Genomic DNA, 22,184 nt, shown 5'->3' with positions numbered 1-22,184 from the left:
GATGATGTGACTGGCTCCTCATAATCATCAATTTGGAGTTAGGTAGCTAATATGTCTTTGGCGATATTGAAAAAGAAATTGAAAATAAAAGAACAATAGCCACTCAATGGGGATTAGCGACTTAACAATGCCTCCATTCCTGGGAATCGGGTCATTGATTGTCTCAGCGCTTGTTAAGAGTTTAAATCCGATCTCTGCTCTCCGGCATGGCCGGTGACCGCCGGCACTGAAGGGTAAACCATTAAACAAAGCCCCATTATCTCCCAAGTGAGTACCGGTTGAAAGTGGGACTGGCCCGACGCCGCGGTGAAGGATCTCGATAATGATGAGGAACCCGCCGTGTCGGTGTCGGCCACACAAAAAAAAAGGGAGCGCAATGGAAAATGCACACGGAAAACTTCACCGGTGGCTTTATAAATACTCCCGGGGTCTGCTCCGTTTGGTGACGGGACTCATTAGGTCGGATCACAGCCCTAAAGCCCCCTGATTGAGATGGAAGACAGCTGTCCCAATTCTGGGGGAAGTCAACAGGGCAACTGAATGGCGTCAGTGCGGCGATGCGTCGCCGGCCTTTCATTTTGAGGTCATTATCTCCGGCAGGCGCAAGGCTTTGAGGGGATCATGCGCTCGGTTGTGTGTGCGCGAGTGTGAGTATCTGTATGTCTGTCTCACGTGCTACTGGACACATCGGCCTGATTCTTCGACTATATGCTCGAGGACCTTTCGTGGTTGCGGTGATTCACAATTTTTAAAAAACCTATTTTATTGGCCAGTCCGTTGCATGCACACTCCTCACTCCTCTTCTGGTTGGCCAACAAGTGATGAACAACTGCTTCGGTTGCAAAAGGCATTTCCGGCGATCAGCTCGTCTAAAAACAGGCCTTACCGACTCTGTCAACTTTTGGCTTATTTTATGGTTTTAAATACCAGATAGCTTATGGTCAACTAAATTCAGGCACGATACAAGATGAATAAAGCACCCATGTGTGCTCCTGCTCCGCCATCTTGAGAGTAAGGGAGCCAGGAGGGACAATTGAGAGAGATTCAACTCTTCTTTCTTTGGGAGGGGACAGTGGGACAAACCTGGCAGAGATCTGCACTCGACTGAGTGCACTTTTCAGCTCTGGGAAATTGATATGGCAAACATTTGACTATGTACCTATCGAGCAGAGCAATCATTTGTGTTTGTGGCCACCCGAATGACAGTAGCTCCAATATTCACTCTGCTTTTGGCTCAGTCTTTTCCCATCAGCTTCATTTAGATGTAAGAAGAGCTCTCAGCAATGGTTACACAAGTTTTGGTCTTTTTTTTTTTTGTGTGTTTGGCTCATGAGGAACTCCTCAGAACAGTCTGTTCTAGTCAGAGAAAGGAAACGGCTTTGCCTGTTGAGCTGAACACCACAGAACCGGGACATTACGACTCGCTCCACGTTCGCCCCGACACTCTGTCACAATTAGCCCCAAGAGTGAACCCAAAACTCTCTCTGAAGCCTGGCTTTCCTCAAGCCAGTGCGTTACTGGGACAGAACACGGGACGCCAGCAGCAACGGAAGTATCGCAAAATGCAAATTCATGTGCTCCCCGCAGTACTTAAGCAAGCACTGGCGAAATAGGCAAATGTTGAACCTCCTTTCCAAACAAATCCCTGTATTAATGCAGTCACTGTGCTCCGAGATAGCCACCGGTCGCCTCTGATTTTGCTATATAAACAAAGCAATATCCAGCAAACTGTCCCCAAACATGACAGATCATGTAGTCGTACGTGACAAGTGGAGTGTGAGAGAGATCTGCTCGTGTTTGCTTTACTGCTTTTGAGTCCGGGCGATTTAACCTAGAACAGGACAGTTTGTGCGTCTGTAAATTATGTAAAGCTTTCGCTAAACGGGGGCCCTGTTTCTGAGAAAACTATCACGCAGCAGAGCACATTACTTGAGAACTGGATGTTCCTCGCAGTCAGAGGGGAAGGGCTTTGTTTGTTGAAACGCCAAACAAGCTAAATACGCCATTAAATCGGGGGAAGACCACGTTCACGTCGCCACTCAACCATCCCCTTCACCAATGCCTCGTTCTCTTCTTGCTTTGGTCCCATGTTTTGCTCGAACCGTCTTCTTCCTTGAGGTTTGTAGAGATGATCTATGATTCCTGTTGTTTACATCCTATCTACATCTCTAATTTTGGCGCATGAAAAAAAAAGAAAGAAAGAAACTGCAGCTACAAGATGATACTCTCCAAAAAGGATGAATCTTAAGCCATATTGTCCATATTTACATTGAACATTTTACATTCACATTTCTACACTTTGCAGACCGTGTAAGATATTCTGACAAAGGTGCTCAAATGTGACAAATTGCACACTTATTTAATCGTCCTCTGCTTTAGATCTGAAACCAAAGCCCAGCTTCTCTAAAATTCTGGCCTGGTCTTTTGAAGATCCTCAATCACATGGAGCTGCCCGACCCACCAAATGTTAAACCTAATCCGCCCCCACCACCACCCCCTCACCACGCACAGCATGCAAAATGGCAGCTTTGAACCCTAAACTGCTTCAATAACAACAGCCTCTTCTCTAAACCTCAATTACCAGGGCAAGAAACATATTACACATTACTAATGAACGTTGCGTAACAATCACAGGCACAAACTGTACGTGCGCAAATATACCTGCAGGCAAAATGAATAATTCCCAAAGAAGAGCATCACTCGGCAGTGTAACACACTTTCTGAATGTGCAAACATCTTTGAGCAAGTGTCATTAAAGCTGCACTATACAAGTGAAAATGCTACTTGCTAAACTTAGCTAAAATGCTAAGCTACAGCAACATCAGCACAAGAGAGATAAAGTCTCAGTAGTGTCTGTTGTACAGCAACAGTTACCTAAAGTTAGCTTCCATAAGCTAGTAATTATACCAGACCAACTACGGTTGCAGCAACAAGGGTATTGAATTTAGCAATGTTGCGTTTTATTCCCTGTGAATTAAGCTTTTAATTTGTAAAAGGAACAATCTGTCTTTCAAAAGTCACAGTCTTGCTTTCAAGCTTTGAAATTGACCTGTTTTAAAGTAGAATTGTTAGAAATATATCACACATTAAAACCAAGATTAAGTAGCATTTAAGTAGCAACACAAACATAATTCAAGATCACTTAGGCAGCAATTAATCTATCAAGTCAACTCCGTATAAACAGGGGCTACACGAATACACACAAACATTAACACACACACACACACACACACACACACACACACAGAGACATGTACTTTCTCATGCCTGACGCCAAGATCAGTGAAAAGGGCAGCTGACCTTTTCACTGTGTTAAATCACCACTATCCCTGCATCCACTGCACTTCATTGTTCACGGGGAGACGCCGTCCCACGGCCCATTTTTCTACACTGTCATCAGGCTGTTGTCGTGTTAAAAGGGCGTGTTAAGTGTGCTTTTTATTCCTCCTTAATAATCAATATATTGTATATCCCCTGGTTTATTTCCAAGAGCTGCTTTACACTTGTAAAAACAGGCAGCCACGAATGCTTAACAGCTGTCCCGGGACGAGGTTTATTACCTAACCGACGGGCATCAGGGGTTGATGTGTTAGATGAACACAAATAGATGAGTCTTGTAAGCCTCCAGTTACAAGGCTTTGTGTGCGTGTGCGTCTTAAGTTGCCACACCTTTCCTGTCAGTGTCAACACGCAGGGATCATTTAGTATTTCTGCACACAGGCCGGAGTGCACATGACTCAAACAATACACTTGAAGTTAGCATTTCAAATGTTGCTTCAACGTGGAGTTACATAAGCAAAGCGAAAGCTAATATTTGCATGAGCGACACCTTGCATGACTCATGCGGGACAATCTGCCTGTAAGGCTTTAGTGAGCTGAGGACAGTTTAGGGTCATTTGGGTGGGTAGATGTTTCACGCTTTTTGGTCGCCGGCGTCAGCGTGTGGAGTTTGATCAGATGTCATGGAGATGGTTCAGTTGCCATCAAATGACCATAAGCATGGAATTTCAATCCCATGCTTACAGTTCGGTCGTATATGGAGGGGAGGTCAGAACCAATGTTTCTATTCAAGAAGGGGTCAACTGTATCATCTCCATGACTCCACTTAATTTCACCCTCTGATGTAGGTCACGACATGCGGCTGGAAGTGTTCCAGATAACAGACCTCAGTTTAAGAGGAATAGTTTTCTGTGGAATTGCACATATTCGCGCATCAGATCAGAAGATTGCATGCGAACCTGCAGCCGGTTGGCTCATAGCTTAGCATAAAGACTACAATGTTCCTACCAGCGCATCTAATGCTCATTAATGAACACATAGCATGTAACAGAATATATCTGGTTTCTTCAATTCGTACAAAAAAAACAAAAGGGTAGAAACACCAATTCCCCCAAAATCCTTTGCGTCATTAAGAGAGAGAAGAGTCCTAACAAACTGCCGAGTGCATATAAACAAGTTCTACAGCTTTAAACAATTCTCCGCAGGATTGTCAAAAATTATTTAGAACGATATGAAAATATTTACATGAATGTCTGCTCCAGTTGCATATCCACCAGTTATTACAGACACCTTGAGCGTTGTTTGACCTTAGTCAACTATCAATTACGCCGTATATGTGAGAAGGACTGAGGCCGCCTCTGAGAGGATGAAACCGAGCGGTTTACATGTCGACTGAAAGCAGAACCTCAAAGAAGATGAATAGGAACCAATCCAGATTTACAATAAATTAAAAATAAAGCCTGGTATCTGATTCAGTCAGGTGGGTTTAAAGTAGCCTCGCACCGAAAACACGCTAGCAGGAATCTAAAGGTATCAATGTAGAAGTAAAACTATGGATTAAACAGTTAATCGTATATGTCACCACTATCAATGTATACACACACTTCTGTTTTATCTGTGGTGGCCCTCCGGCAATGATCAACAAAACACCTGCTAATGTCAACAGAGAATATTTAGATGGGCTTCCTGTATTAGAAGGAACCGGTCATTACAAATTGCATGTTACTTCCTGCACTGCATGCGTGTGTATTTCCATATTATTTATGGATGTACACGTTTACCCTCCGCAGCATCCCCGGTGACACATGAAGGGCACGATTACCGTAAATACTCTAAAGTGAGGACGCATCCTGAATTCCTGTCATGTCATGCGTTTCCTCGGTAATGTACAGAGGAGGGAGAGGAGGGAGAGAGAGAAAAAATAAAAAAAGGTGAATGCATCACTATCCATTAAGCCCCTGCGCAGGTCATTCCTCTGCTTTCCTTGAGAAAGCCACAGGGTGCACGAAGAAGAGGAGGAAGAGGAGGGGTAACACTGTACATGGACACACTTGTATATATACGACATGGAGTGCGCTTACCTGTGGGGGCTACATTTGCAGCATCAGACGCGTGGTTGGGTAGATCATTCGAGTAAGTGCACTCAGAGCCCAGTACCGCATAGATGACGAGTCCACGTAGCAAAACATTCAATACCTTGTGGATGTAACTCATGGTGGAATAAAAAAAAAAAATTTTTAAAAAGGAGGTGAAGAGCTAGTAATTCGTATCCGTGGGACCGGGAGTGGGGATGACTGGGGAAAATCCCGTGGGGTGGGGGGAAAAAATAGAAAACACAGCAATAGCCAGTCGATAAATAAATAAATAAAGAGTCTTTTTTTTTTTTTAAGCAGGATAAAATATGGGGTGTCAGAAGAAAAAGAGACAGCTGGAAATGCACCAATTTAAAAAGAAAAAATCCCCGCAGTAGACTAAGAGCTAAAAACAGGAGATTACCGTCACAGAAGAGTATAAAATACCCACTAAATAATAGTTCATCGTGGGTCAGAGACGAGCCAAACTACTTTGAAACGAGACCCCCTTCCAAAAAAATAAAAACACTAATATCCTCTAATGGGTTTACTGGCTGTGTCGGAGGGGTGACTGCTGCAAGCTACGACAAGCCAGTCCCCCATGTCTAATTCTACCAATTTAAAATATATATATATAATATATGAGCTTATAATAAAAGACCGCGTAGTGAACACTGACGCCGAAGCAGAGAAGCACATGCAGTCTCGTCTGGAGGAATTCCCTGTCCAAAACAGACCACGCGACAGGAGCTTCTTTTTTTTCCTTCTCTACCGTGGATATCCGTGGGCTAGAAATAAATACCAAGTGCTGTATTAAAATCCTTACGTAGGCCTGTGAGTTGGAAGAAAACAGTCTCTGTACTTCCACGTACAGTACACAAACACCGGGGACAGCCTCAGCATATTGGACTCGCAGCGTCTCATAGGTCCGCCTCTTCACACGAAAGTAGCAAATCCCATCGCATCAGAAAAACACGCTCGCTTCTTCGTCCTCCGTTTCCCCTAATCCTTCTCCCGGCGCGCGACATCCGCCTACTTGTCTAAATGAAGTTTTTTTTTTTTTTTTTGTTTGTTTGTTTTTTAAGTCAGCTCCTCGCGGCTCGGCGTGATACCGTATCACCCTCCTGTCATAGCGGCTGCTCGCCGGGCCGACGCAGACCAGGGAGGGGAAGCCGAGGAGCGAGGGCGGAAGTCAGTATGCAGACTGATTTGACATCAGGACCGGGGAGGGAGGGAGGGAGGAAGGGGGCAGACATTTAGCTTTAATTTTGGTTTTAATTTGGCCACAACTACTGCTGCGTGCAAGGCATGAGGGGAAGCATTTTTATTTATTTATTTATTATTATTTTTTAGAGAAATCAAACAGGGCATCACGTCCATGCTCCCCGGGTGTTCATGCAGTGTGAACGGGTGACGCAACTCTGGGTGTCTGTGGAGCCTATAGGGATTCTTGAGCTGGAGGAATCCTCCCCACTAACTTGCGTTTTTTTTTTTTTTCTATTTTTTGTTCCTGTCATGATGACGCGGAGGATGAGACCCGCTTCATTGTTCTTCACTTCCCTGCTCGAGGGCCACGCAAGTTTTCCTCCCGGCTCCGCGCTCTCATTGGCTGGAGTGTCCCAACATGGCAAAACCTGATTGGCTGATGCAGACAGCACGTTGTTGGTTTTTTTTTTTTGGTCATTTTTTGAAGACGCTCAGCGCGGGAAATTAAAGTAAAGTTAAAGGGCAATGCTGGTGTTTATAATACAATATTTACAACACTATCAAGTGCATCATTAAGTTGTTTATTTTCATTACCAAATGCAATGATAGATGACCAAAAAACAAACATCTAGAGATACAAATCACATCTTTCCATCTTTTTCTTTTGTGGCTCTGTTATCTGAGAAAGCAGCTATTTTTAAGATAGGGTTGACAACGTGTAATTTGGGTGTATTTTGATGAATAATAAAAAAATTAGCTTTGTAAGTAAAAAGAAAAGCCTCCTGTGGACAGGTGTTGTATTTAGTTTTTTGCGACAATCACTAACTAAATGTAAAATAAATGAGTATAATTATAATTGGACCCAACACAACTTTTTGGAAAAAGAAAAAAGGATGGGAAACAGCAGTTTGATTTTAAAAAAATACATTTAACTCTCTTTCTCAAAAAATTAACAACATTATTACTCTTTCCAAAGTATTAACTTCCATGCATTTCCATGTCAAGTCCCCACCACAAAGAAAAAACACAGGACTGTTGAGATTTCTTCAAAGGAACGTTCATTTTAGGGGAAGAGACGTTCTAGGTGCCAAAACCTCTCATTACTGTAGAGCTCACTTATTTACATTCAGGTCTGCAAGCCATTCTGGGCTCAAGTGCTTCTCTACAAGAAACAGAAAGAACTGTACAGGAACGCGTAAAAACCACGAGATCAGTCAAAATAGAAATTCAGTAGCAACCATTTCTTTGAGGAAAATGTTTGAACTAAAACAGCAGCATTGATTAAAACAGTGCATCTGCTCCATCTCTTCCCAGAGACATTACACAGGGCTGTGTCTTTGTAATGTCCAATTTAATATAGTTCAAATCTAACCTAATACTTGTTCAAAAACATAGTGAGCTAACTGTACTAACAATAAATCCATTCAGCCTCAGAGCATTGATACGCAGAAGTCATATCTCCCTGCAATGCATCCCATCAGCCACCAGGAGCGACCTCTAATATGAGCGGTAACAGCAGGTAACAGTTGTCTCAGGAGGAGCAGACTTCTGGAGGCCAAAGGAGCTGCATGATAAAAGAGTCACCCGTGGGTGTCCTAGTAAGCAGGTGGGAGATGTAGCAGGGAGAGAGAGAGAGGGGTGGGAGACAAAAGAGAAGAACAGCATAATTCGATACGAGCCCGCGGAGGGGGGGAGCAGGGAGGAAGACAGCCAACAACAAGGGAGGAATAGAGCAGATGCTACATGTAGGAGGAGGGACGGCGGGTCAAGTCCCTCGATGCTTCGACCCGTCGCTTACCGCTTCAGCTGAAAAATACAGTATGCCCTGTCCGAATATTCACCCTGTCACACAGGCTGTATGTAAATATGTAATTAAGGAGCAGGAAATACCGAAACATGACCGACTCACAAGCTGCCGAACATTTCAAGGTCTAAGCTTTTATTCAATAACCAGGAGGATGGATTCAAACTATTTTATTTCATTTTAAAAAAAAAAAGGTGTTATTTGAGGACATTAAATGGGGTTGGATGAAGGACATTGGCTGACAAAGAATACTGTCAATAACATAGAAACATGATTTGATTTCATTCAAATTAAAGAGGTGAAATACACTGTGTGGACGATACAAAATAGCTGAATACACTTAGGAATTAAATAAATATTCATGATGAAATGAAACAAATACTGGCACTAGAGTAATATGCATATTCTTGATAAATACAATAAATGATGTGTGTACACAGCAGCTTCTAATTCAAGTTACATATTAATCCAGCTTGCGTCATTGCGACGACGCTAATGCCTCCAGTCTCCTCAGTCATCAGCAGCAGCATTACCTAATAGCGTTCTAACAGAGCAAAATTTACACGAGCTAATTAACGCTTTATTAGCCAAGCTTGGAGATGTTGCTGTTGTTCTCCCCTTTTGCCATCTCAATACAATTACTGCTTCATGCAACGCGTCTCTGAACGGAGCGTCTTAGCTGATCCAAGCACTGCTGCGCGTATCGTCTTTCCTGCAGAGTATATGGCTTAGGGAGGTTAGCTTAACCTTACTGCTTAGTAGGCTATACTTACATACTGTATAATATCTAATAACATTTCACTATTTATGGTACATCCATGCTAATTTGGCTTTTTTTTGTCTGAACTATAGTGCAAGAGATGCAAGAGATGCCACCCTGTAGCCTGGTGTTTGTTGGTGGATGATTGCCAACACTGTGTCGGTGTGGTTATAAGCATTGCAAAAGTGGCATTTTGGTAGCATCTGTCTCCGTCTGCTCCAAGTGGTATGTACGTACCACGACTCATATCCCATCGTTTTCCAGTGCTCCTCAGATGGCCATGGCGAATAGAAAGATCTGGATGAGTGGCATGACTTTCAGAGTTGAAAGGTCAGCGAGGACAGCCTGCAGTGTGCATGTCAAACAAAACACAAATAAGATCTACATTCCCAACACCTCCAAAGCAATCTCACCACTAAACCCTCAATAAGAGACATATTTCTACATTAAAAAAAAAAGGAACAACATAGAACGACATGCACGATGATATTGCGGGATCCTTGGGAAGCTTCAGAGTACACCACTCCCCCAACCCTGTCCTTTTGGGATAGGAGGGAGATTAAATTTAGGGACCCTATCGTGTTTAGAGAGAGGGTTTAATATTTCAACGCTGGGCCTGAGGGGTTCTAAATATAAGATAAGGAGCAGTATGTTATGATATCTTCTCTCCTGCCGGGGCAGGTGGTAAATGAGCAAGCAAATATTGCCGGCCAGCACTCTTAGAGCCTTAACATCAGCCTGTCGCCGCCCCCCCCCCCGATGCGTCACATCGTAGTTCAACCCCCCTCGCACTCATCGTATGATTTACTCGTGGTTTTCAGTCATACGATAGTGGGACCACAGTATGTGAGCGGGGGCGCGCGGTATACGTTGCAAGGCATGCACAAGAATAACATTACTGGTTGCTAGAATAATGCGACACAAGTGACCGTGCGCAAGCTACTAGAGGAGGCGCTCGTTTAGCTACAAAGTTGGGTGTGTGCCAAATTTGCGTGACAGAATATCAGACGTATTAATGTGGTTCTGCGCAGAAAGATGCCATCTGGTATGGCTTGTTTAATATCCTCTGTGAAATAACAAGTTTTGTTTCTGATTGGTGGGCGTGGAAGGGGTAAAAGGGTGAGGATTCTTAAGTGTCCAGCCAGGCATTTTTCAGACATGTGCATGCAGAAGACCGGGTTACTGGTACTGGCTGGTTATTAACGGCTATTTACAGCCTTCGAGGAGTATGCAGGGGGTGGACAGGGAGAGGACCGAAGTGTCAAACACACACACAAGTCTAATGTCAGACGGACATACCTCGGCTGAGCCCAGGGACGTCACTTCCATCAGGTTCTCAGCGCGGAAGGCAAACACAGCGGCTGCTAGGACTGGAGGAGGTTTGTGTGCGTGGAGAGGTAACAGAAGAGAGGTGAGGCATATGGGGGAAAGAGGCTCTTACTGCAGAGTTTTGTAGTGCAACAACTCTTACCTGCAACTACCTCCAGCGAATCGTATCCCAGGATTCGGTCCCAGAGAAGAAGCAGCTGGTCGGTAGACAGATAGCCAGAAAAGGCCCGAACCATCCACTTAAAGGCTATACGCAACCTGGGGACCAAAGCAGCACGTCTCAAGGCTCCGAGGATAGATTACGTTTATTCTGATTAGGACATTGTGATTACAGATATTCACCACAAGATGGCAGACACGCATAATAGAAATAAGACCTGCGTGTGTGCAGGGTGTAGGTGACTCCTACGCTTTATAAAAAAGCAGCTGAATACAACTGTTGAGTGACACAGGACCACAAAGAGAAGAGGATAAGGTGTGTGTGTGTGTGTGTGTGTGCAGGCTACTCACGGCTGCGCCCCAATCTGTCGTAGGTGGTAGAAGAGCTGAGGCAGGTGGGTCTGGAGCAGCCGCTCAAACTGCAGGCACAAAGACACGATCCCCTGCAGGAGCGCATGTGCACAAGTTAAGCACATTCACGGAGGTGGAACGTACAGACAAAGCGGAATGTTTTGATCTCGATAATTGGTAGTGGTTTACCGAGGGCGAGGAAGAGATGGAGTGTAATCTGAAGAAGTAGCGGATGTACATTTCCCTGAATACACTGTACAGCTTGGACGGCTCGTTGTACAAGAAACACAAAGGTGCCACTGCAGGACAAAGCAAACGTGCAAATATACACACACACGCACACTGTTATATATTGTTGTTGCAGTATTCCTCCTGGAAGTTTAGTGCGAGAACTATGGGGCAAAATATACTCACCATACATCGAAAACCCATGAAAAGGGATTACACCTGTGAAAATGAGATTTTTCAGTCAATACAGTTCATACAATTTTATGTATTTAGGAGAAGCCCCTTCAGATGGAGTGCTACACACAATAGAAACAATCAAAGCAACAATATTAAAATGGCAACAGACAAAAAAATAAAAAATAGACAAAACAAAAATAGTAACTAATTACATCCATTAAATGGCCAAACGTTACCATTTAACATTTGTTCATTAATGTCACTTTAAACATGCACAATTTCTCAAAATAGGAGATCAAAGCATTCTTAAACATATCAAATATTATATAAATTATTGTATCATCAATGCAGATAAACAGCATATCATTTAGTCTTCATAAAAAACTTTCACAGGTGTGCAAAATACTAAAAAATGTCAAAACCTTTGTTGTTTTCCACATAAAATGATAGCGTGTGAATGTTTGCAGGCTCACCGTTGGGAGGATAAACCACAGCACACTCCTCTTCTCCTCCCTTCCCTGTTCAACAGACACACAGATCAATCAGTAACCAGTGTGTGGGCTTCCTGATTACTACTACTGCCGTGCACGGGTATCTGGGTAAAGACATGGAGGTCATCCGAGTGCAGCAGCTCTCTTTTGAGTTCATATGATGATGTGGTGTGTGTTTGTGTGTGTGTGTGTGTGTGTGTGTGTGTGTCCTTGGTGAAGGCCACATCATCTCACCCTGGACGAAGGATCTGGGAGGAGTGGCACTGTTGTATTTGAAGTGCTCCAAGACGGCAGTGTCTCGAGAGAAACACAGCAACACCTGGCAACACACAGGTGTGGTATTAAACAGGCTCACTTCAAACAGTGTGAGCATGATGGGAGAGAAACATGACTCATCATAGATGAGAGAGTCCCGCCCCCGCATGCTCTATATGAATATATGAATATATGAATGTGTGTGTGTGTGTGTGTGTGTACTCAGCTGAGAGGCTGTATTTTCCATATATATGCCACGCGGACGTTAATGGTCTCAATGAATGAATTATCTGTATTTACATCGTGCTTTTAGAAGTTGATTTGAATCAGTACTCGCATGATTTCAGTCAAGTGATTGAGTTATTTTTGGCATATATGGTTTATTCTACAAATCATTTCATATAAAACCAATGCATAGGCTAAATAAGACATGGGATTAAAAGTGTCCCCCTTAAAATAACCTTTTTTGTCAAATAAAAGTGCATTTATGTCTCTAATAAAACAATAGGCTACATTAAACATAATTGTGGCACGTCTTGATCAACCTTACAGTGAATGTGCCAATAAATAATTCAAAATAAATAAGGTCTTGTGATGCTTCTGAACAGTCAGGAATAGGCAGGGTTTAAAATAAGACTAGCTCTTTACAGACTAAAACAGGACAAGAAGCCTTAATTCTCCCCGACAATAATTCTCCACATGTTTACAATCCGGTGAGAAAACTCGTTCAAATACTGCAATAATGGAGATGAGTGTTTATGATGGCATTAGAATGTGCCGGAGCTCTGCACCTGGAGCCAGCATTTCAGGATGTCCTGATGCAAAAACAGCCCCAGAGGTCTGGAGAGGGACGCTTGCTTCAGAAAATAGTCTGTAAGAAGCGGAGCTCTTTCCATTACGGTCCAATTTCCGTGTCTTTTTTGAGAGCCGATTTCATTTCCACCGACCACTTCAACTGAATTACATTGTGTGTGTGTGTGTGTGTGGGGGGGGGGGGGGGATAATCTCTATCGGGCAACAACAAAATAAGACGGCAGGCATTTATAAGAGTTAATTAATAGGAGCGGCCTATAGCATGTCTTTAATTGTACTTGCTGGGTACAAAAATAGGGCGGTCCATCGTCGTACTTGAAGCGTTTTTGTCTGTTTGTGATAGATTTTATACCGGGAGGCCGGACAACGTTTAATAAGTAAATGCCGTAGAAATAATAAATATAAATAGTTCAGTTTATTGACTTGATGTCGTCTGAAAACCCTTTATTTAGTGCAAACTTTGTTTTGTAGCGGTGCCTGCTCAGGTGAATCAAAGTGAGCGTTCTCATACTTCTCCTGCAGATCTATGAATCCACGCTCACCCCACAGCGAGTGGATTCTTTCACTGCCTGGTGAGTTTGCCATCAGTCAATATTGACGGCGATAGCGGAGCTTTTGTACTTGTGTGCTCATTGGTCGGGCCACCGAGGAAGCGTGACGCGTTGACAGCTGCTGAATAAAACCGGTTGCCGAGTATATGCTGATATGCAAACAGAGCGGCGGCTACCGGGAGCCGCTAATAACAGCAGCTCGTATCCTCGTCTGGGATGAATGCGTAACTGTAGGTACAGAGCTGTAAAACAGTCAGCTGACAAATCACTTATGGCCGATGCTTCAGCTGCTATCTGGTGGAATGAAAACGTTTCATTTTGAATAGCTAGTGATTTTATTTAATATCTGTGGGAGGACCGTGTTGAAACGCTGACTTCTTAAAGAGAGGTGATAAAAAGCTATTACCCGTAGAAAGATGGAAAGGAGGGAAGGACAGAGAAAGTTGGAGTTTATATCATACATAAAAGGGCTCGACACTAACTTTTAAACGTTGTGTATAAAAACTGAAAAAGGTAGACATTTGGCGGTTTGCTGTCCCTATGTTTTATATGTTAAAAAGCGGTGGAGTACCTGGTAGAGAAAATCTTCAAATACAAAGTAGTAGTCGTCGTTACTGGCAGTGAGCTTCACATCCTGGGAGGGCAGGAAGTTTGGAATTACATTTAAATACATTAAATATATATGTATACAGATTGTGTCAGAAAATATTTCCAGGAAATAGCCGTAGTCACGCAGGAGCAATTCTTTGGAGATGGGAATCTAAAATCCGCTCGAAAACCAAAGTTTTGAGTGTTAGTTTTGAGGCGTGTACCTTATAGATGAGGTTGTCCACCAGCAGGTCATGCTGTATGACTCCAGCCGTCAGCTGCTCATAATGCATCACATCCTGAAAAACAGCAACGATCCAACATGGTTTATGTGTATAATAAGCTGCATAAAAGTCGTATCCAGAGCCCGATACGTGTGGCCCTTTTTGATAAATGAACCTGTTTGTTTACAGAATCTGGTGTTTAATCCTATACTGGGGGTTTATCTGGACAAAATCTAACTCCAGTTCTCTGCGGTATGTTAAAAGATCAGCCCGTTCAACTGCTAAATCAAGTTTACGTGTCGTGACGGCGATGACAGGGGGATTAAACCGAGCTTAATGGATGGGTATCCCGTTTCCTGACCCACATGGTTAAACTCAAATCCGTGTCTCCGGTTTGAGACGTGAGGGGAACAGGAACAGAGATGGTCATTTTTTTGACAGCTGATGACGCAATGAGACACATACCGTCCTTCCAACTCTGACTGTTTAATGTGTTTGCCCTTTTGCCGTCCAGAGCCATGTGAACACTCTCCAGACCTCAGTCGGGTCCGTGTCCCCCCCCACCCCCCCCCCCAGGAATCAATCGTCCCATCACGATTGTTTTTATCAACTTGGCCTCAACAGGAGACTCTGGACTCCAGCGATTACTTGCCACATTGCCACGCAGACAAGCAGCTGCTCTGTTTGGGCTAACTGTGCTAAATCGCCGGCATTTGATTATCTTTACATTTAAAAACACACGGGACAAGATACAGTGAAGATAAACTGGTTAATACACAGATTATGTTGCAGGTCAGTGCTTTGGTTTATAACTGTACAATACACAAAGAGGTCCCCCAAAAAAAGCCCTGACCATTATCTGTGAAAACTTCACCTTGGAGTAAACATGCAGTTTGGGAATCACCGCAGCTGTGTGTGCTCGGCTACTTCATAAGAAACACGGTTAACAGCCGCCACCGGGGTGCCACTCAGCTGTGTGTGTGTGTGTGCATATAGTACCTGTGGCTGGTTATTAGAGTTCAGGATGAGGGCCCACAGGTCAGCACGGAGCCCCGTGGAACAGCCCTGCCTGCTGTACTGCTGCGCTGCTGCACTGTCCTGCTCCATAACCACTGGTTCAAAGAGAGAGACATATTTCTATATTTCAATATTTCCTCCATGGCGAGTTTGAGTGCTGACAATCTTAGATTCATTTTACTCAAATAATTAAAAAAAAAAAAAAAATGAATTTAATAAACTCAATAATTAAATTGAGTTAAATTAAAATAAACTATTTATTTATTAATTAATTATATCGACTACATTTTAATTCAATAAATGAATTAAAAGTAATACCAATCAATCCAAGTGAATATATTAGATGAAATTACATCAAATGATTAATAATTTATTCATTTCAATCAATCATTCAATTTAATTAATTAATCCAATTAACTTGAATTGAATCAACCATTAAATTAAATGACATCAAAACAATGATATTGATTTTAATTTAATTGAATACAATAAATTTGACCTGCCGACCGAGGTGACTGACAAGATTTCATAGAAAGCCTCGTGATTTACTGGCAGAATGATATAATAAGTACAAACAGCAGCTGGGAAAATGAACACCTGCACGTCTTGAACGACCGCACAACAACAACGCTAGAACAGTTAAGAGGTTTGTTTTCTTCAGGAAAACTTGGAAAGGACGCAGAAATAAAACATCTTCCGACGTCGGACTTTGATGCATCCAAAAAAAAAACAATAAGATAAGTTATGAAAACTACTAAAAATACACCACCGATTAATCTCAACGAGTGGGCGAGCTGCGGCTTCACAGCCACGTTTGGGTTCCACGGGCTCGTTCAAACGTAACAATCTATAAACATAAAAAAAAAAAATCACAACACAGACATTCCCATAATGGTGATAATTACATAACTTTCCGAAAGAACCCACAGTGGAAACAGCCTCTCCCGCTGCTCCATTCGACCCTAAATCTCTGTTGTGACAGCAGCCAAAAACACACGGCCCTTGACTTAAGGTGCTGGCCAGTCATAACATAAACGAACACACTCCTCGCCTCTTCAATTTCCCGTTTGAGTGCACTTAACAACTTGCTTTTGGAATACAGCTCGAGGGCTTTGGGACCCGACGCGCAGCCAAACTAGGGTGAAATAGTGGACCTGTGGCTGTGTATATAAAATGCAGCTTGTGCTTTTCAGACGCTTGATGTCTGATTGGTGTCCTGAATGAGGCCGGTGTTCATAGCAGAGCAACGAGAGGAGACTGGTGTCTACCGGCCAATCGCTGCACCTGAGACGGCAGAGAGGAAGATTCGTTAACGGCAGAGGAGCTGACGTCGTTCTCTCTCTCTCTCTCTCTCTCTCTCTCTCTCTCTCTCTCTCTCTCTCTCTCTCTCTCCCTCTCTCCCTCTCCCTCTCTCTCCCCCTCTCCCTCTCCCTCCCTCCTTCTTGGCAATGAATTTTATACTGTTGGAAAGCCTGTTTAGTTACCTTTCAAACGGTGCCCCATTTGTAAGGAACATGCATTTCTGGGATGAGTATGTGGGTTGCGCCCATGAAAAATTTGCCAAATCTTCTCTGCCAATGCCAAACAGCTTATTCTGCTGTTGCTATTGACCGCCAGGCCCGTTTGCGCTGGTGTCGGCAACACCTGCACTGGAACCTGAACATGTGGAGGAACGTTATGTTCAGCGATGAGGTCAGATTCTGTCGAAGGAAGTTGGATCGTAGGGTCAAAGTGTGGAGCAGACGGGGGATTGCTGCACCGATAGAGTAACACCTTTTGGTGGAGGCAGTGTGATGGTGTGGGGCGGCATCTCCATCACTGGAAAAACGAGGCTTGTCTTCATTGGAGGCAATCTCAATGCAGAGAGATATCGAGATGAGATTCTGCTGTGTTGTGGCTGTGTATGGTTCTTCCACACGCTACTGAGGCTCCTGTTTGTTCAATGAATAAATTGTAAAATTGCTAATATGTCTTGTTTCTTCCTTGTAACTGATAGACTTCAATCATCCAATCCACCAAACAACACCAAACAAGAGTCAGTAGCAACAGCAGAATAAGCTGTTTGGCATTGGCAGGTAAATAAACAGGCTTTCCAACGGTATAACATTTATTGCCAAGAAGCATTGTTACAACAGAGAAATCTACCAAACACGAATTTCCGAACTTTTTGTTCGATGTTTATAAAATATAAATAAACCCAGATCTGTAATGATTACAGAACACTAGACTCAATAAAGTATTGATACTCCTGGTGCCCGGTTGGTGCTCTTGGTTCAGATTCGGGTGCTTGGACCCCGGTACACCTGCTTGCAGGTCTAATTTATATCAATTTGTGGCGAAAACATTGCACATTAATGCATTTAAATCCCTCAACAAAAGAATTAGAATAACAGAAAGCCATTTAAAGCAATACAATAAGAAACTAACCACACACTGACCTTTTTTCCCGATTTGAACATACTCGTTTTCAAACAAGTCTGCGCACGAATAAGACAGAGAGAGAGAGAGAAGAAAACAGATAAATAATGGCCCGGTATGGGCTCAGTTTTTCAAACTAATGTTATCTCTGTGATTTACAAAGGCAGAGCCGATGGATACAAAGTCTATTTAAAGTCTAAACACCAGGCTGCAACAATGTCAATATATCTGGAACTTAACAGAGATATTGTTTGAGGAAACCCAGACAGCCATGTGGCACAGGAGCGGCCCGGAGCGGTAAACACGCCGTGCGGCCCCGGTGTTCATCAGGTAAACACATTTATTTGGGTTATTTCTGATTGATTGCTGCTAGAATGAAAATGGGTTTAGGTATGAAATTTAAAAAAAGCTGCTGAATGGATGTCTTAGCTCTCGTTATTACTAATCATATACTACATGCTGGTATATATTTCATAGGACAGAATAGACTAAATATAAAGCTTAGCTTAGCTTAGCACAGACGTGTCATTTTTTGTATGTAAATTTCCCAAAATGTGAAACTATTCCTTGAACTACGATGGTGCATGAACTTGTGTGGTAATACCTGGATGGATGTGTGCATGGTCATCAATCCCCAGCTGCCCCGAGGTAAGGTTGAGCTCTGAGTAGGCCCGTCTCTGACAGTTTAACACACACAAAAAACACATTGTACATACATTGTGCATTTTTCTGTGGCAGCTTAATAGGACATGTATGCGTTGAACTCAGCAGGTCACTAATGGACAAAACACCTGCCGCTAGAGAAACAGATGACTCCACATGTGGTCCCCCTACCAGCTGCGGGATGTCCCGGACATTGAGGGGGACCTGGATGAGACCCCAGTGGCTCCTAACGCTGACGTCCTCGCTGCTGTCGTGATTCGGATTGCGCAGGCTGACTAACACCTGTGTGGAAAGCGATAACGCAGCATATGGGAATTCATTTTTGTCTTTCACTGAATACTCTCGAGCTGCACAAAAAACAAATATCTGCCTACCTCCAGAAAGTCTTTCGGGGCATATACAGGCCTGACGCTCGTTAGATCTGGAGAGACACAAAGACATTCATGAATGTCTTCCAGCTGATACATGTACAAAATGTTTACATGTGTTATTCAGGAACAGGTTTACGAGCTGTAAAAAAATAGACTACACAAATGAATCCAAGCGTGAAGTCCCATTTAATGAACTAGAACTTGAATGTACTTCAGAATGCATTTGTGAGACACTCCAAAAAAGAGTACAAGGACGGCCGAAGTACATTCAGACAGCTTTGAGTGGGACTTCCACGCACTGTCATAAATTAAAGTGCACGTTCAGGTTTGGACGGATACGGTGGGGGGGGGGGATGCCACTCGTTATCGCAGCTCTGGACAGCTTCTATGCTCACAGTCCAAAGTGTTTACAGCCGCAGGACGGCACATCCTAAATGTTATGATATGGCAGTGAGCTGTGATAGCATTCTTAGGACACAGGGTCACCGTGTTCTTTGTAAATGTAGCGGCTCGGAGTGCAAACGGTTGGTCCGTTGCGAGGGATGAGACGTGTCTTCTGAGACTAAATTATGATAAATACTTGAGCTGTGCTTAGAATCTAGGCTGTGCTTTCAACCAGAATGGTTTTTTCCCAGAATCAACATCTGGAAAACCCTCATTTTATACTTTACAGATGTTTCAGAGTGTGTACCCCGGTATGTAAAATCTTTCCTGGATGACTACTGGTGCTCGTGCTAGATCTGGTTCAGAGATGTGTTCAGCTGATGCAAAACACACCAGCGAGCAGACACATCAACACTAATCTTTCATAAAAGGCAAGATTGCTCGGGAGGGCCCAACACCCCCCCCCCCCCCTGGGTAAAGTCTGGAGGACCTGGTTCATCTGTGCCCATCTCGTTCCATTTGTTGGCGAGCTCCTTCTGCTCCGCCGCCGGCCTCTGCGGAGTGGACGGGGAAAAAACAGGGAAGATTTCAACAAAACAAAACAGGAACCAATCTTTGAAAAATGTCACATTAGAAATTTTGGTCGGGAAATATAATCACGAGTGCGCGGCAACAACAAATCATTAAAAAAAATGATTTCCAAAACAAGCACTGCCTGCTTATTTTTTGAGTATTTCTGCACTGTGAAATTATTGACGGCCTGTGCCAGAGAACCTGAAGTAAGAGCCGCTGTAATTACACGACTGTCCGTTGGCTGCGATTGACAATACTGGACTTACCATGCGAGCCAGAGGCACTCCAAGTTCTGTACTCATGCTGTTCAGGCTTTTGAGGACACGCTTCTCCCAGCCGGCCTGCGTGAGAGAGAGCACACACACACACACACACACGTTCAGAACTACTTGGCTTCGGATACCGTGGTACCTGGGTGATAAAAAACAAACAACAACAACAACAACAACAACAGGGTCTATGTCTCTGAAATCATAGAGAGAGAGAGAGAGAGAGAGAGAGAGAGAGTGAGGGGTGACGGAGATAAGAAGAGACAGACTGACCTGTGCCGCTCGCATGTAGGCCAGCGGCTCTTTGAGATGCTCTGGAGGAGCTGCGGGATGACTCGGGGGCAGCTGGCTAGAATAAGCAAACACAAGAGAGAGAGGGGGGGGGGGGGGGCAATGGGTGTTACAGTACAATAAAAGAATCAAGTAAATACACACTGTGTTGTTGAGGGATTGAAGCCACGATGAACACAAACAACATAACGTTGTTATAAAGAACTGCTTTAAAAGTGCTTAAGCTGTCAAACAGAAAAGGCAAATATAACATGTTGAGATTCCTCTTTGTTAAAACAGGCAGTCAGTCACCATTAGTGCCTCAAGATGGGTCAGAGCGCGTCTCACAGCCAGACCCGGCAAACCGTCTCATGTCACCCCCCCCCCCCACTAGGCATGCTCAGGGCCATATTGGATGACTCAAGGTCTCAGTGCGTTAAACAACGTTGGAAGTACTCTAAACACCTATAAGAGGGCATAGGGCTGACTAATGGCCAGAAGAAGGAGGCATTAGTCAAAGGAGTATGTCATCCTGTTTTCAGTGTGAGCTGAGAGAGAGAGAGAGAGAGAGAGAGAGAGAGAGAGAGAGAGAGAGAGAGACGTTGCAATCAAAGGTGAGAGAGCACAGTGGTGGCAACACCTTTCAAAAGATGTTTATTGAAGATGCAAAGTGTTTCCCAGCTGTTTGATTCTAATAAAGATTACTAACGAGGGCTAAAAGGACCTAAATCCGGATTATTATGGAGCAATTAACAACGGCGTAAGATGTCTTTCTTGATAGCCACAATAGCTAGTGAGCACATGAAGCCAATGCTACTGAAAGGAGAAGGTGAACATGACAATGTGAGGTACAAAGATGTGTGCAAGGCTACTTTGTATCCAAATGATCAATTATACCCAAAACTCACACTGTGTGTGTGCGCGCATGTGTGTACGTATGCGTGTGTGTGTGTGTCACACAGATAAACGAAACTGCATGTAACTTACACTTGCAGTTCTCTGTACACTGCATTCTGTAGCTGTCTCTCCCAGCCTGTAAAGCATAAAGACACGTTATCACCACACAGACATAAACAATAATACATTAGTTGTAGTTTTTATTAGAATAGGCAGGAGGCTCAGTGACAGTGTGTGTGTGTGGGGGGGTGCAGAAGAAGACAGGAATGTGCCCACCTGATGTTTTGAGAAAACTGCGCACGTCTTCTTTTAGGGAATCCAATTTGATGTCAGGTTGATGTAAACACTCCTACATGACATTTGAAGCACAACACAAACAGTTGGATGTGTTATATAGAGTGTGTACGCTGTGTTCTTACATTGACAGCAACAACCTGCTTCGTTATAGCCACAAGATAGCTAGCTAGCTAGCTAGCCCCCCCCTCCCCTCCCCTCCCCTCCGCGCTCACTTTGGCTCGTCTCTCTATCTGAGAGTGTAAATGGCTTCCTTTCAGCCGCTGGACGATGTGAGCGATGGTCAGCGATAACTCGGAGCCCTCGTCCATCCCTCCTCAACCCAAAGTGTGGCGTCTGAAACGCGGCTCCGTTTTGATGTATCGTGCGTTAGCCAGCATCCGCCCCCTGCAGAGGTTACTTAGCAACTGAGGGACGGTGCAGGAGGGGGGAAACAAGAACCGGAAACTTTGGTTCCGGGGTGAAGATCTTTCATTTTTCTAATGGAAATACTCAAATAAAATACAAGTACATGAATACTGTACTTAAGTGCAGTGCTTGAGTAAATAACATATATCACATTTGAAAAAACCCTTCACGTGTGATACATTTCAGTGTTGGGATGTAGTGCTAACTCAGTACATTACTCATGTACTGCAGGCCTTACGCTCAGTTTTGTTGTACTTGTACTTCACTTGAGTATTTCCGTTTGTGCTCCTTCACACTTCCAAATATTGCACTTTTTACCTCACTGTACTTATC

The 22,184-nt window shown here is 43.6% G+C and overlaps 2 protein-coding genes across 4 annotated transcripts in view; both read right to left on the bottom strand.

Annotated features, from left to right (window-relative positions):
• Positions 1 to 5,660, bottom strand: part of stim2b (stromal interaction molecule 2b) — a 29,484-nt gene extending 23,824 nt beyond the window's left edge. Inside the window, exon 1 of one of the 2 annotated variants that reach the window (XM_031850861.1) lies at positions 5,361 to 5,660. In XM_031850861.1, the coding sequence (XP_031706721.1) occupies positions 5,361 to 5,493 (133 nt within the window). In that variant the 5' untranslated portion in view covers positions 5,494 to 5,660. The remainder of the gene's footprint in view (positions 1 to 5,360) is intronic. The other variant, XM_031850860.1, reaches the window with a different exon arrangement.
• Positions 5,661 to 8,277: 2,617 nt separating this feature from the next.
• tbc1d19 (TBC1 domain family, member 19) lies at positions 8,278 to 21,842 on the bottom strand. 2 transcript variants are annotated; one of them, XM_031851052.1, is made up of 21 exons: positions 21,659 to 21,842; positions 21,426 to 21,498; positions 21,240 to 21,285; positions 20,256 to 20,331; positions 19,980 to 20,054; positions 19,631 to 19,694; positions 18,760 to 18,806; positions 18,557 to 18,667; positions 18,327 to 18,399; positions 17,743 to 17,781; positions 15,287 to 15,399; positions 14,288 to 14,362; positions 14,047 to 14,109; positions 12,091 to 12,175; positions 11,839 to 11,883; positions 11,375 to 11,407; positions 11,150 to 11,259; positions 10,961 to 11,052; positions 10,593 to 10,708; positions 10,421 to 10,491; positions 8,283 to 9,466 (listed from the first exon to the last, which is right to left on the bottom strand). In XM_031851052.1, the coding sequence occupies exons 1-21, from the start codon at positions 21,752 to 21,754 to the stop codon at positions 9,392 to 9,394; spliced, it is 1,578 nt and encodes a 525-aa protein (XP_031706912.1). In that variant the 5' UTR covers positions 21,755 to 21,842; the 3' UTR covers positions 8,283 to 9,391. The 2 variants fall into 2 exon arrangements, with proteins under 2 accessions (XP_031706911.1, XP_031706912.1); XM_031851051.1 differs by having other exon boundaries at positions 8,278 to 9,466; positions 19,980 to 20,331.
• Between the last annotated feature and the right edge of the window lie 342 nt (positions 21,843 to 22,184).

This window comes from Anarrhichthys ocellatus, unplaced genomic scaffold (genome assembly GCF_004355925.1).
Source record: "Anarrhichthys ocellatus isolate YVR2014 unplaced genomic scaffold, GSC_Weel_1.0 scaffold11, whole genome shotgun sequence".
Classification (NCBI taxonomy): domain Eukaryota; kingdom Metazoa; phylum Chordata; class Actinopteri; order Perciformes; family Anarhichadidae; genus Anarrhichthys; species Anarrhichthys ocellatus.
Note: the sequence above shows the minus strand (reverse complement) of the source record. Positions and strands in the feature narration are given on the sequence as shown.

What these genes read in the sequence shown, in the direction of transcription:
- tbc1d19 (XM_031851051.1), bottom strand. Translation starts at nt 21,754, where the DNA reads ATGGACGAGGGCTCCGAGTTATCGCTGACCATCGCTCACATCGTCCAG. An exon ending in TCCCAGATCCTTCGTCCAGG is followed by an intron (nt 11,884 to 12,090) that starts GTGAGATGATGT and finishes TCTGTTGAACAG; the next exon opens with GGAAGGGAGGAGAAGAGGAG. An exon ending in CCATCTCTTCCTCGCCCTCG is followed by an intron (nt 11,053 to 11,149) that starts GTAAACCACTAC and finishes GCGCTCCTGCAG; the next exon opens with GGGATCGTGTCTTTGTGCCT.